Genomic DNA, 15283 nt, shown 5'->3' with positions numbered 1-15283 from the left:
ATGGTGGAGCAGGCTCATGGAGCTGAAATGCCTACTCCTGCTCCTTGTTCGTCTGTTTGTATATCCATCCATCCCTTGCCAAAAATGTATCCATCAGCTCTATCAGGAAAAGACAGATCAAAGTGTGGCTAGAAAGATGGTGCCGGTGGAAAGACTTTAGAATCTTGGGATTTTCTTTACGAGGCTGTCTCTTTGATCTGAAATTCTTCCTGGAAAGAGCAGGTGTGAGGGCAGACGGGGACACTTTCACTTTATTATGGGAGAACTTTAATGCATAGATACTGACTCATCGTTTGTTTAAAAGGTTTAAAGACCGTAAGTGGAAGACCAGCCAAACGACCCCCACCCAGGAAGACACCCAACCTGAGCCCCTCCTGCCCTGGACAAGCCTCTCGGACCCCCTTAATACCCTGGAGACAATTGTAGGGAGGGTTGTCACCCTTGCCACCCCTCAGACTGCAGGCCACCAGGTGACACTGCCAAGGGGCGGGGCCTGAAGGGCAAGAGATAGAGGTGGGGGGTCTGAATTCAGCGGGCCTGCGATTAGAACGGGTGGGGACCTTGCCAGCGATTGTGGGGGCTGGAGGGGGGTTGCTGCAGCAGCACTCTAAGGTTGGGGCGCCCTTTCAAAATGGCGCTCTGATCTCAGAGGAGCGGGATTTGTCAGAGAGATGAGGTCCCTCCCCTCTCACTTCCAGGCAGAACCAAGAATGGCACTGAAAACACGAGTGAGGGTAAACATTTTTCTGGTTTCGGCTGGCAGGAACACTTAGTTGCCCATGATGTTGCAACTACAAGAGAGGCCTGACTCAAAGAAAGGCAGGACTGGGTGTTACATATTCCTGGATATAAGATGTGCTGGAGAAAGAGGATGTCCCTGAGCGACCAAGGACAGAATAATTGTCTAATAAGGTTTGGCTAACTTTGGGAAAGGGAAAAGAACTGTCCAGTGTAAAAATAATTCACTGGAGAAAAGCCAATTTCAATGGGGTAAGAACAGATCTGGGCTGACTAAATTAGAGCCAAAGATTGGCAGGAATAATGGTAGCTGATCAATGGACACATTAAAGAAGGTATAATTCATGCACAGTATATTCCTTCAATGGAAAATCTGCAAGTAAATCCCAAGTTCCCTAGATGACAATCTGTACAAAGAAGAAAAAGTGTGCTTATGATAGGTGCCAGGCAGAAAATACAATTGAAAGTCAGGCCGAATATAAAAGATTCAGAGGAGAGCTGAAGAAGCAAATGAGAGAAATAAAGAGGAAGTATGAAATGGGACCAGCAGCTAAGATAAAGGGGAATCACAAAGTCTTCTATAGGCATATAAATAGAAAAAGAGTGGTGAAGGGAGGAGTAGAGTCGATTAGGAACCAGAAAGGCAGGGGGAGGAGGCGCAGACTGTTAGCAGAATAGCGATGCTTGTCTATGTGTACAACATAGAAAAGCAATCAAGCCAGAGGGTATACAGCGGTAGTAAGTTTCCAGAGAGTAAGACAAGGCTGAATGGCCTCTACTTTAATGCCTGGAGTATTACAACTAAAATTGGATGAGTTAAGGGCAAGGGTTGACACGTGGAATTATGATAAGGTAGCCATCACGGAGACGTGGTTGAGGGAGGGGCAGGATTAGCAGCTTAACATCCCGGGATTCAGAATCTTCAGGAAGCACAGGGGAGGGGTCAAAAGAGAGGGAGGCATTGCACTATTAGTTAAGGAGTCAATTACTGCAGTAAGGAGAGATGAATTCTTAGGGGTGGCGTTAAATGAAGCTTTGCGAGTAGAGGTTTGGAATGAAAAAGGGACGCCGCATTGCTCGGTGTTTATTATAGGCACCCAAATAGTCAGCGGGAAATTGAGGAGCAAATATGTGTGCAATTTCCAGAGGTGTGTAAAAATAATAATAGGATAATTATAGTGGGTGATTTCAACTTTCCCAACATTCACTGGGATAGTCATTGTGTTAAGGGCTCAGATGGAGCAGTGTTTGTAAAATGTATACTAGAGAACGTTTCAGCCCAACATGCGTAGGGTCCAATAAGAGATGGTGCAGTGCTGGACCCAATTCTGCGGATGAAGCCGGACAGGTGATTGATGTGATGGTGGGGGAGCATTTTAGTGATAACAACCAGAACATGGTGCAATTTAAGTTTGTTATTGGCAAGGAAATAGACAAATTTCAGAAAAAGGACTTGGATTGGGGGAGAGCAATCTTTAGTAAAATAAGGCAGGATCTGGCCAAAGTAGATTGGAAAAGTTACTAGTGGGGAGATCTACAGAAGAGCCGTGGGGGGTGTCCAAAGAGGAAATGGGGAGAGTACAGGCCCAACATGTTCCCTCTAGTGTAATAGGAAGAAGTAACAATTCCAGCGAACCATGGATGACCAGAGATATTCAGGATACAATGAGAAGAATAGTGCTTTTAATAAATACAAGGGGGGTAAATGAACAGAGGCATTCGTGGAGTACAGAAAGCGCAGGTTGGAGCTTAAGAAAGCAATTAGGAGAGCAAAGAAGGGATATGAGAAATCTTTAGCTGCTAAAAGTAGGGAAAATCCCAAGATATTCTCGAAGTATATCAATGGGAAGAGGATAACTAGGGAAAACATAGGGCCCATTCGGGACCAAGGGGGTAATCTGTGGGTGGAGACAGAGGATATTGTAGGGTGTTAAATGAATATTTCACATCTGTCTTCACCCAAGAGAATGAGGAGGCAGATATGGAACTCGGTGAGAGAGACTGAGGTTATTGAACAAGTTGCAATAGGGCGGGACAATGTATTGGAGGTGTTGACAGGCTTAAAAGTGGAGAAATCGGCAGGTCCAAATGAATTGTGTCCCGGGTTGCTGTGGGAAATGAGGGAGGAGATCGCAGGGGGCCTGATCCAAATTTTCAATTCTTCTCTGGCCATAGGAGAGGTGCCAGAGGACTGGAAAACCGCCAATGTGGTCCCACTATTTAAGAAAGGCTGTAGGGATAAGCCAGGGAACTAACTATAGGCCAGTGAGTCTCACCTCAGTGGTGGGGAAACAGGCTGGGATCGGCAGCTGGAGCGGCGTCGGCCACTCCTAGCCCCCTGGGGCCGCACAATGGGGTCCCAGAATGGGCTCCGACGCCGGAGTAAAACACTCCTGTTTTATCCCGCCCAATAATTCAAGACAAAATTAATGGTCACATGGAAAAATGCGGGTTAATTAAGGAAAGCCAGCACGGATTTCTTAAAGGAAAATCATGTTTAACCAACGTGCTAGAGTTTTCTGAAGAGGTAACAAAGAGTTGATGAGGACAATGCGTTGATGTGGTATGTATGAACTTCCAAAATGTGTTTGATACAGTGCAAAGCAACTGTCTTGTGATCAGAGTTATAGCTCGCAGAATATAAAGGACTGTAGCAATATGGATACAGAATTGGCTGGGTGACAGAAAGGTTTAGGTTTAGGGTAGTGGTGATTGGATGTTTTCCATGCTTGAGGAAGGTTTGTAATGGAGCTCCACAGGTATAAATGTTGGAACTCTTGCTTTTCCTGATATATATATATTAACTGCCTAGACTTTGGTTTCAAAGTTGGAGTTGATAGAAAACTTGGAAGCATTGTGAACTGTGAGAAGGATAGTATCGAACTTCAAAAGGACATAGACAAGTTGGTGGAATGGACAGGCAGGTGGCAGAAGAAGATCAATGCAGAGAAACGTGAGGTGATTTATTTTGGTAGTGAGAACATGGAGAGATTATATAAAATAAAGAGTACAACTGTAAAGGGGCTGCAGGAGCAAAAGGGTCTGGGTGTACATGTGCTTAAGTCACTGAAGGTGGCAGTACTGGTTGAGAGCGGGGTTAATAAAGTGCATAGCATCCTGGACTTTATTAATAGGTGTCAAGGATAGAAGAACAAGGAGGTTATGTTGAACTTGTACAAGTCATTCGTTTGGCCTCAGGTGGAGTATTGTATCCTGTCGCCACACTTTAGGAAGGATGTGAAGGCATTGGAGAGAGTGTAATAAGGAGAATAGTTCCAGGGATGAGAAACTTCAGTTATGAAGATAGATTGGAGAAGTAGGACCATTTCCCTTAGAGAAACGAAGACTGAGAAGAGATCCGAGGGAAGTATTCAAAATCATGAAGGATCTGGACAGAGTAGATAGGGACAAACTGTTTCCACTCATGAAAAGGTTGAGAATGAGAGGGCACAGATTTCCAGTAATTAGTAAAAGAAGTAAAAGCAATATGAGGAGAAACTTTTTCATGCAGTGAGTGTTGAGGGTCTGAATGCACTGCCTGAGAGTATGGTAGTGGCAAGTTCATTGAAGCATTGAAAAGGGAATTAGGCTGGTATTTGAAAAGAAAGACCGTGCAAGGTTACGGGAAGAAAGTGGGACAAAAGGCACATGGTGCGTTGCTCATTTGGAGAGCCAGTACAGGTACGATGGGACAAATGGCCTCCTTCTGCCCCATATTCTGTGATTCTGTGAAACGTGTTTATACTATTCTCTTCAATGCTAACACAATTTTATTACTCTTTGTATCAAAAGTTTTTAATATTGAAGGTAATAGAATAGAAACTCTGCAAAGTTCAAGCCCTCAATCAGGTCAAAGGAGCACTAAGCATCTGATAGAGAATCACAATGTCTGGGCTGAATATAATTTAATAGTTTTCCCAGAAAATGTTCTAAGCATCAAACGTACCTGCAGAAAAGTGCATTAATATTGTAAAATAATGTAAAAGAAAGGCATGCATTCCACAAAAGAAAGCTGAAGGAACCTATTGAATTAATCTTTTCAGAAGTACAGTCAAAAGAAAATGTAATTTTGCAAATGTTAAGAGCCTTGGAAAAAATTAATTCTGCATAATTTTTTTGTGGGTGTTCATGTGCCAATCTAACCTATTCATTGTTCTTGCACAATTCAGTCTTTTGATGGCAATGGGAAGGGCCAGTTTTCACAATGTGCTGGTGGCATTTTGCATTAATTTAAAATTGAGCAAGGATGTGAAAGGAAATTAGTACAGTAATAAACCAAAGAGGGGGAAAGTTGAAGTGCTACTGAATTTTAATGCAATCAGGAAAGTTGCCGAGGCAGCCACAATAAAAGTAATGAAGAATGTAATCAGAGATTGTGAGGGGAGAAGGTGCAGGAGATATTGAATCTGGAATTTAAATTAGATGACATATAATTCCATTTCAGAGAAGGAAATGGAATTTTTAAGCATGGTAAAGAGGGATTAACTGACGGCATGTTTCATCGGAGCGAGAGACCTTTGTCTTTTGTGATTCTCATTTTAATCACATGGATTAATTTGAGGCAGTTAATGTCTTTTCAGTTATGGACACAGTCTGGTAGCTGGGATAGATGTTATGAAGATGATAAAAGATGATAAAAGATTATTCTAGGGCAGCAAGCTGTGGCGGAACATTTCAATTATTGTTATTGACAGCTCTGAAAACAACCGGAAAAAAACCTTCATTTTCTTTCTCAGAATCAAGTGACTCAGAGTGAACAAGCATTGAGATCCAGCTTTCTTTTGTGATAATGTCAAATGATTGTCTTCTCTCAAGCTCAGCATACGTTATTTAATTCCTGCACTGTCTTTACATGCTAGTATTCTATAGACACGTGCATTCTGAGGTATTCTGCTCTTTTCCTTTTCAATGTGTTGAAATCAAGACAGTATAGCTACTCTAATTCATTCTTTCCTGGACCCTCAATGAAATTGACTTAACTTTGCTTGTTAATTTCTTCTCCTCAAATACTCTGTAATCTTTAATCACTCAATTTGATATAATCTAATCACAACTTCCTGGCTTACCTTATCTTGATTGTAGTTTCCTGTGTCCATTGAGTTGACATTGAACTAGATTTCTGTATAATAATATTTTCCTTTAAAAAAAGCTGAACGTATTTACCAAAGTTCTGGTCATTAGATAAGCATAAACTACGCGGAGGACATCTTTTCCAGTTATAATGAATTTGGTCTGAATTGGTAGACCTACGGTATTAGAAATCGCTTCCATTTCCCAACAAGCCAGACATAATATATGCTACATGCAAATTGTATAGTCAACAAACAAGGCAAGATTGCAAACGTCTAGACAACAAATGTGCTTACTTATATGATCTAAAGAATTGTAAGTAATGCCTTTAGTCAAGGGGTGGCCACTCCACCTACATATATTTTATAGTGGAATCAAAATACACATCTGGCTATTTTAGCCACCTTTCCCCTCTTTAATTATCACGGGGATAAATGGTGCCTGTAATAAATAGTTTTAATTGTTTTTTTACGCAATTTGCCAAATGCCTCATTGGAACGTTTAGAGTACTGATGAAGTTGCTGTACACAGCAGTAAATGTCATTATTGTCAATCTGCTCTGGTAATTGGTCTGCTCCCATTATCAGATAAAATATTACTAAATAATTTACACCATTGAAAGTCATTGCACTTCTCTGTCCCCTTTCTCCTCTAGCGGTAAGAAATAATCATTGCGAAAAACCGACTGTAGAACGTAGTACTTTCATTTGAGGGAAAACTGTATTTCAAATGCCTCAGCTACTCAGCAGGTTAGACATGTAAATAAGGTGAGGTTAGAACAATATAACTTTGATGTTTGTCAGCAGTAATGTTTCTGCAGCTATCTGGTTATCCATTCTCTTCCGTTCTAACTTTATCATGATATTGTTCCATTTATGCATTAATTCCTAGTTTCATCAGCATTCTTAGTTTCACCAATGTTTCAGACGCATGACTTTCTATTACCTTCTTACTCATAATCTGACCCGATACTATTCACTTCATCCCAGGCCCTGGACGCTCCCCACTCTCTCTTCTATTTCCGTTGCTAGGCAATTATCAAGAGAACAAAATCTTTATTTAGCCCATTGACACAACGTGACTTAGCTGGAATCAGTTAGTTTGCCAAAAGAACAGGGACTTTCCTCCTCTGGATGGCTCCGTACTGCACTACTGTTACTTTATTCACTAACTATCTGGGCATTGTGACCCGCCTTAATTTCTATTAAGTACACAAATGGTTATTTTTGAATAAATTGTAGTTTTACAATACCCTGCCAAAACTGATGATGTGTTAATTGGTCTGTTTTATTTTCTGCTAATAGAAATAGCTAGCTCCAAGCTGTCTGAAACCTCTTCTATTACTGAAATAAGAAGCTGCATTTTTCCAAATAAATTAGCTGCCCCCGAGAGGGTCTGAATGATGTAAGGGGAAATATTGTCAGTAAAGGTATCCAGCTGCTTGTCTATCTCCTTCAGCATTTTGTTTTGAACAGAGTGCAACCTTTGAAGGTTAATCGTTAGTTGAATGGCTCCTATGCAGCCGAGCAGTATGACTCTGAGATTTGATAGTACATCCTACTGGTTGGAGCTGAGGTGACCATTGGAAAGTTCACTGTGGTTGCTCATTATCTTTTACTGACAGCGGCTAAATGCACAAAGAACTGTTGCTGCAAAGAGGGAATTGGGAGATATAGAAAATATGATTACCTACTCCTGAGCCACAGTCCACAACCTGGTTACTGCAAGCAATTGCACTTATAGAATCACTACAGTGCAGAAGGAGCCATTGTGTCTGCATCAACCCTCAGAAAGAGGGCCCTACCTAGGCCTGTGCCCTCACCTCATCCCTGAATCGCAGTAACCCCACCTAATCTTTTGGACACGAAGGGGTAATTTATCATGGCCAATCCACCTAACCTGCACATCTTTGGACTGTGGGAGGAAACCAAAGCACCCGGAGGAAACCCACGCAGACACGGAGAGAACATATAAACTCCACACAGACAGTCACCCAATGTTGGAATCGACCCCGGGACCCTGGCATTGCAAGGCAGCACTGCTAACCACTGTGTCACCATCCCACGCTGTGTTTTATAAAGCTCTACACTATGGTGCCTGCTGCCTTGTGTTGCATCTAGTTTGGAATTACTTTGTCACCAATAGATAGATGGGGATAATTAAAACCTAACCTGCCGGAGAGAGGCTGGCCGCATTTGACTTTCTATCAATCTGATGCTGCAATCTACTTGTGGTGTGTGCGTGCATCCGTGCGCGTGTGTGTGATGAATATAGGATAATCAGTGTTGACCCAAATTGCATCCAGAAAAAGAAGAAAAAAGATAAAGCCTTCCTCAACTGCCTCTTTGTACTTACGATGTGGAGATGCCGGCGTTGGACTGGGGTGAGCACAGTAAGAAGTCTTACAACACCAGGTTAAAGTCCAACAGGTTTGTTTCGATGTCACTAGCTTTCGGAGCGCTGCTCCTTCCTCACCTGAGGAAGGAGCAGCGCTCCGAAAGCTAGTGACATCAAAACAAATGTGTTGGACTTTAACCTGGTGTTGTAAGACTTCTTACTGTTATTTGTACTTAGATTGGAATTGCTATAGGGTTTTCTTCCCTTTTAGTCAATTAGCCATTTGCAGCAGTTTATTGGTTTCTCGAATGAGATCATGCCATAAGCGAGATCGAAAATTAAGATTTTGCAATGAGAGCACTTTGGAAATCCAATATGCTGCTCCAGAAAATAGGTCAAATGTGCGGCTCCATGTCTAGGGCCCATAGTCGAAAGATTAGGGCTAAACCGTTCAGGAAAGATGTTTGGAAGAACTTTTTCACGCAAAGTGTGGTTGCAGTTCGAAACTCTCTCCCACAAACAGCAGTTGAAGCTCGAACAGTTGCTAATTTGGAGTCTGAGATAGATAGATTTTTGTTACGCAAAGGTATTAAGGGATGTGAGTCAAAGGCAGGTATATGACTTAGGCCACAGATCAGCCATGATCGCATTAAATGGCAGGGCAGGCTCAAGGGGCTGGATGCCAGCCCTTGTTCCTATGTTCTTACTGGGTCTGGTCACATCACATGCAACTCTTGATTAATTAATTGTGTGTCACTTGTGGAACTTTGGTACACAATCCTGCCAGAAGTGATGATATTAATGTGTGGATACTTATTCCAGTTTCAGTGCAGTTCCAGTTTCTGGCTCCATTCTTCTGAATTTTTGTTTTGCTATTGTTTAACAAAATACCCTTCCACAGTCAACTGAGTAAAAGTTGGACAACTAATTAAGGGAAAAGACCTGATGGTCAGTGGAAACTTTAGGCCTTCACTGTATACTAAGTCTCCTTACTATGAGCTGCTCTAATGCAGTGCATCAGAAATTATAATGATTAAATATCTTGCTGAATAGGAAATATATGTATTTATTTCCAGTCAGTGACTTTTCCCGTAGTTCCTTGAAAATGCACGTCACATCAAATTAAGACCTTATCAAGATTAGTGTGATACCCTTTACAATCAAATAATCTGGTGGTGTTCACTGTCTAAGCTCACACGAGGAAGGGCTATTCGACCAAGTACAAGGAAACTGCCGATGCCAATAGAACATACCTGACTCAGTGATGGACGTTGGGTAGGGAAGGAGAGCCCAATGAAAATGAATTTTGCATTCTCAGTGACAATGCTAATGGTATATCTCCATAGTGTAAAGCTGTTCAAGGTTTCTGAATTATTTAGAGAATACTCTTTAGAAATGCCATAAAGGTAACACATGGAATAGAGGTATTATAACAGAGCACTGGGACATGCTAAAGAGGCAGGATCATTGAAGCTGAAGCTCAGTCTTGAGTGTGAACCAGTGTCAAATTTGAGTGAGTGTATGCTATTGGAAGATTCAGAGCAAAATGATTTTCTATTTCTTTGACTGCGAATAGAGCACAATGGAAAAAACATTTTAAAAATGAATATTATAAGCAAGTAATAAATACAAGTTTAAGATTTGTGTTTTTGGTGAAAACATGCATTTCTATTAGATTTTAAATAGATCCCCTCTTTAACCATTGTGTTTCTGGTTAACAAAAGTTATTACTGCTAGCAAGCTAGCTTCACACCATGGTGAGGATCTACCTCGGAGGATTATAGCTACAGACAGTGGGGGAGAATGTCATACTAGTCGTAATAATCGATCCTCACTTCAAACATTCTGGTTTTCAATTCTCTTATATGCTTTTTTATTTGAAGGCAGCTAGAGCACAAAAACAAGTACAAAAAAAGGTGAAGGAAAGGCTGAAGAGAAAAAAATACTTATTATAAACTACTTATTAAATTGTCTGTCTCCAAACAGAAATATAGGAAAATAATTTTGAACGTAGAAATACTTCACTGAGTTTATGTATTATGAGTCATAGTCATGATCCATATTTTAGTTGTACATTACGCACAGAAAAATATATAAAGAGTCTGTAAAAACAAATTTCTCTTTAAATTTGTATTTTACAACCAAAAATTGATTAATGATTAATGCTAGGCTTTGCACCAATGTCAGAGATGGAGAAATCAGTCTCAACGATGTTGATGCAGAAGCTGTTACTAATTCATTATTGTAAAATTGTTACAGTGTTGTTACATTATTTTATTCAATTGCATCTGTTTCATTTACACTTCATTACCATTAATGCAAATTTAGTTGATTGCATGTGGCTTCTTATTCCTGTAATTTAACTGAAATAAGCTGCAGGGCATATACGCATTAAAAGAGCTCCAGCTGTGTTGAGGGGTATATGCAGTGCTTTTCTTTAAGTATTCTGTCCAATTCTAATTTCAAATTCTAAGTGGATTTGTGTGGTTGAGTTGAGGTGAAGGAGAGTCTCTCTGATAAAGTGACTCTGGGTTAATTTGTGAATCTGAGTAAAAGGAATTGTGTTTGTTTAAATTGGTAGGTAACATAAATGAGTTCAGAGTACATTGGAGCAGAAAGTTTGTGCCGTGAGGTAGTAATTTCATGCAATCCAGTTTTGCACAGATGAATAATTGAAAAAGTTTTTTTTTTAATTGAGGCAACAGTTAATTTGGGTAAAATGTGTCACATTCTTGCATCTAAGGATACGTTTTTAAAAGACTGACTCGCGACACAGGTCGGAGAATCATGTGTATAGGTCAGTGCGCAGTGCTGCCAATTTTCCAGTGCTGCACTGTGCAAATCAGATTCACTGACTTCTGATTCTCTCGTCTCAGGGGCAATGACCAATGGTGTTGTCAATGGGCTAGTAATCCAGAGGTCCAGAGTAATGTTCTGGGGACCCAGGTTTGAATCCCACCATGGCAGATGGCGGAATTCAAAGTCTAATGAAGACCATGAAACCATTGCCGATTGTTGTAAAATCCCATCTGGTTCACTAATGTCCTTTAGATCAGGTTTCCATGTGACTCCAGACCCACAGCAATGTGGTTCACTCTTTAACTGCCCTCTGAAATGACCAAGCAGGCCACTCAGTTCACAGGCAATTAGGGACGGGCAACAATTGCTGACCCAGCCATCAACGCCCACATCCCATGAATGATTTTTTTTTAAACTCACCTTGTGAAATTTGCCCTCTAACATAAAAGGAATACATTTTGTAGAGACAGAAATAAAATCGTTGAATACTAAATATGTGAGCATTTTGTTTTGAACCTTTAATGCAAAACAAACTGTAGCTGACCAATCCTAAATGCTCAAAGTTTCAAATTGAACAAAATACAGTATGTTAAAAACTATTTTGAAAAATACAACTACAGTAGTTTCTCAATCATTTTGATTATCTATTATTGCCATTTAAGGAAAAATACCACCAGGGTGTCTGGCACACATGGGACAATATGCAATCAGGAGTCAATGTCATCAGCAGAGCAAGGAAGGGGAGAAATCTGACAGGAATCATTTGTGGTCAAGAAAATATTAGTTTCCTGAAAAGGAGGAAAAACTCCTTCATTATTGTAAAGGAGGATCTGTTTCTCCTTTACTGTCTTCACCCGCAGGTCTGCTCATGTGGGCACTGCTGCCATCTTAAGACAGAATGGAAAAGTGAACAGAAGCACAAAATGAATTAGCAGAAACTGCGTGTGTGAAATGGATTTTCTATTACAAATTTCAGGTGCACAAATACAAGGATTTAATTGAAATCATGTCTAACTTCAATTCCAAATAGAAGTGTGTACCTTGGTGTCAAGTCAAGAAAAAAATTGCTTTACACTTAAGGTGCTGCTAACCAAACTATTTTAAAATGTAAATTACAGGCATTGCGATGTATTGAATAATGGCATTTTTGTGGTGATGAAGTGCATGTCTGTTTTTCCATGAATAACCGAACATTTATATCGAGAAATTATTCATTTGCAGATGTATTTGATATGACTATGCATAAAACCACCATCTGCATTTTAAAGGGAATATTTTCCAAACCAAAATGAATAACTAAAGAGTACAATATAGACATATTGGGGATGCAAGTTGTTTTGTTTTTGATAAATACAAATATATTAGTAAATGTATAAAGCATGAACCAGCAAGGATTTGGTAAGCACCTTTAACTTTTGTTCCAGAAGACAGAAAATTGTTTGTGGGCATGCTGAACAAACAACAGTCAGAGGAGGACGTACGCAGACTATTTGAAGCTTTCGGTAACATTGAGGAATGCACAATCCTTCGAGGGCCTGATGGAAATAGCAAAGGTAAGAGTGTAATCAAAAGCTACCTAGAAACTGCTTTCTTATATGTAGTAACAGGATGTGATTGAAATGAGCCTTAGCACAGTAATAGGTTACTTGGTGTCACAAAACCATTCTTTTTAACATTTAAACAATTTTTTGTGGTAATATCTTTGTCTGTGACAGGATTCTTCTTTAAAAATGCAAAGAAAAATTTAAAGGGGCATTGTTTATTTGAAATAATTGAATCTTTCATGCTTAAAGGGTCATAAACAACTCACAATTATCCAGTCATCTGAAGAAGTGGACCTGTCACTATTGAATCATTCTATCTGCCACAGACTGGTATTTCTCAAAAACATGTGTGCATATTCTCTTTGACTCGCATCCCGATTTCCGCTATGCCTTTCCTGAAGTTGAAGATCTCGACTTGAATGTGGCTCCACAGCATTTCCACACTCAAATCGACATTATTTAATTCTGAGCCTCGATAGTGAGCAGTGTGCTATTCAACAATACTTGGCATAGTGGCTTAATTCTTTCCATAGCTGGTGCACTCGCATGTACACTTTCTAGCTGGACAGCAATCAGGAGAAAGAACCTTTGCAAATACTGTCCTTTACCAACGATGGGAAGTTGAACTCAATTTTCACTAACTCACCAGAAATCAGAAATAAAGCCTGGCTCTGCAGCATACCAATCAGTACAATTACATTGTAACAAGAGTAGGCCATTCAGCCCTTCAAGCCTATTACACCATTCAAATAAATTATGGCTGATCCATTCCACAACTTATTTAAGCTAATTTTCTTCTATCTGTATAGAGAAAGTATTTCCTCGGAAATCTTATTATAAACCCTTTTACATTAATTGAATTTCTTGGTACAGTCTAGTTTGAATGGGGAGTTCATAATTTTGTATGCCTATCAATTGTACTAAATCGCAAAGTCGTTTTAATCTAATGCCAATTCTCCTTTAAATTAAGGAGTTTTGGGGAGGAGGGGCTTGAGGCAAAGATTTGTGGTATGAACTTGTCTCAATAAGCTCCATGATGCTGGCGAAGGATGGTCTATTTTAAAGAAATGACATTCTGCATCTCAGTGAACATATAACACTGAACAGAATAATGATAATTAGTACAGATAATTATAATTGACAGGAGTTAAAACTAACAGCACAATCTTGAATGTTCGGTTAATATTGACTGCTCAACTTGCATTTTTATGATTATGACATCGCCTCAAGTTTTGCATTTGGTGCCTGCCTGGTAACTCCACCCTACCTACCATCCATTACATTACATGTAGATCTCAATGCATGAATGAGTCTGCAGTTGACCAGAGAATAAAAAGAAAAACAATTACAATTTTTAACTATCTTCCCTTCTTGTGAACCAATGGAAAGACATAATAGTTACTGACATTAAACGTGAGGCTTTTTCTCGAGTTAAGTTCCATTGTTCACTCATTCTTTCTGTCCACGTGTTTGTCTATCAGTTATTAATTTTAAAAGTAAGTAAGGCACAGCAACACAAAACTGACCTGAAGTTCATTGGAAAGAGGATTGTAAGGAAGGAAGGAGGGAGAGAGCCCAAGAGAAGGAGGAAAGCAAGGAACAGATGTAGAAAGAAGATGAGAGAGGAACCGCGATCATGCAGCTTGAATTGCCCAGTCTAAAACTGCTATAAATTACTGGCATGGTGAGCTAAACAGTGAAGCTTTTTCTTCACAACCTTGACCAGTTGGGACGTGCGTGCTATTATTACTTGATGGAGTGCTTCATTACAATGAGATGAACCAAATGTACCAAAGTAGGGCAGGGAATGGAGCTGAGACAAAATAATATGCAACACTAAAAAATGCCAATTCAAGTAATTTTGTTGCATAATCTTGTTGCAGTTATTATAATGCTGAATTGGGAATATCATGCCAAGGCATCACATCCCATATACAGTCATTATATTGAAAGTTTATTGAATTTCAACTGGTAAACAATACTACTTCTGGTTTTAAGTGCACTTTCAAATCAGTGCACTTTCATTTTTGGAGGACTGTGTTTTATTCCAATTCAACTAAATGTGCGAATGCCCATTCTCTCACGTTTGTTAAAAGACAGACGAAATGGAGAGATTTAAAAGCCTCTGCCAAATCCACTGTGGACCTGAACCCATTCTACAAAATACCTCTGGAAGCTGGCAGTCTCAATTCTGAGACACTTAACTGGGAGGCTTGCTCTAGACCTAAGGGTCAGACTAAGCAGAATGACTTGTCATTTTACATTATTAGTAGAAGATTGAGTGAGAAAAAGAAAACGCTGGGATTAACCAGTCTGAGAATGACCAAGCAAGAGTGATTCAGGTCTCGTCAAGGTATTTCGTAATGGCTTCTTGGTACAGATTTTCAATTTGGCAAGTGAGCATAGTACTGACATTGTGAAGAAAATCAGATGGTTTTGATAATGATGGGAGATTTGTAATGCTGCGGTAGCAAGTTGAAAATCTGCCCCAGTGCAAGGAAGCCATGAGAGGCAACTCCCTTCAAGACTCATTCATGACCAAACACAATTCAAGAAATATCTGAATTGTGAGGCAGTGATTGTAGTATATATGATTTGGGAAATAATGCGATCACATAATCTCACCCAAGTGTATAATTTTAGACATCCAAGCTTCAAGGTATTTATATGGGGGGGGAAGTACATAAAAACAAATCTGTTCAAGATCCTTTAAAAGGGCATCCTTCAAAAAACCTTACGCAGAGTTTGCAGGACGAATGAATACCTAAAAATGATCAGGTAAAGTGAAAAAACTC

The 15283-nt window shown here is 39.8% G+C and overlaps 1 protein-coding gene across 23 annotated transcripts in view; it reads left to right on the top strand.

The window, feature by feature from the left end:
- Positions 1-15283, top strand: part of celf4 (CUGBP, Elav-like family member 4) — a 1524235-nt gene that overhangs the window by 1056902 nt on the left and 452050 nt on the right. For 16 of the 23 annotated variants that reach the window (XR_011940282.1, XM_072497251.1, XM_072497244.1 and 13 more), the window contains exon 4: positions 12369-12497. Coding sequence is in view for 22 of the 23 variants with exons in the window: in XM_072497251.1 (XP_072353352.1) it covers positions 12369-12497 (129 nt within the window). In the remaining variant the exon portion in view is untranslated. The remainder of the gene's footprint in view (positions 1-12368; positions 12498-15283) is intronic. The other 7 variants (XM_072497241.1, XM_072497243.1, XM_072497260.1 and 4 more) reach the window with 1 other exon arrangement.

Source organism: Scyliorhinus torazame, chromosome 3, assembly GCF_047496885.1.
Source record: "Scyliorhinus torazame isolate Kashiwa2021f chromosome 3, sScyTor2.1, whole genome shotgun sequence".
NCBI classification, from domain to species: domain Eukaryota; kingdom Metazoa; phylum Chordata; class Chondrichthyes; order Carcharhiniformes; family Scyliorhinidae; genus Scyliorhinus; species Scyliorhinus torazame.
Note: the sequence above shows the minus strand (reverse complement) of the source record. Positions and strands in the feature narration are given on the sequence as shown.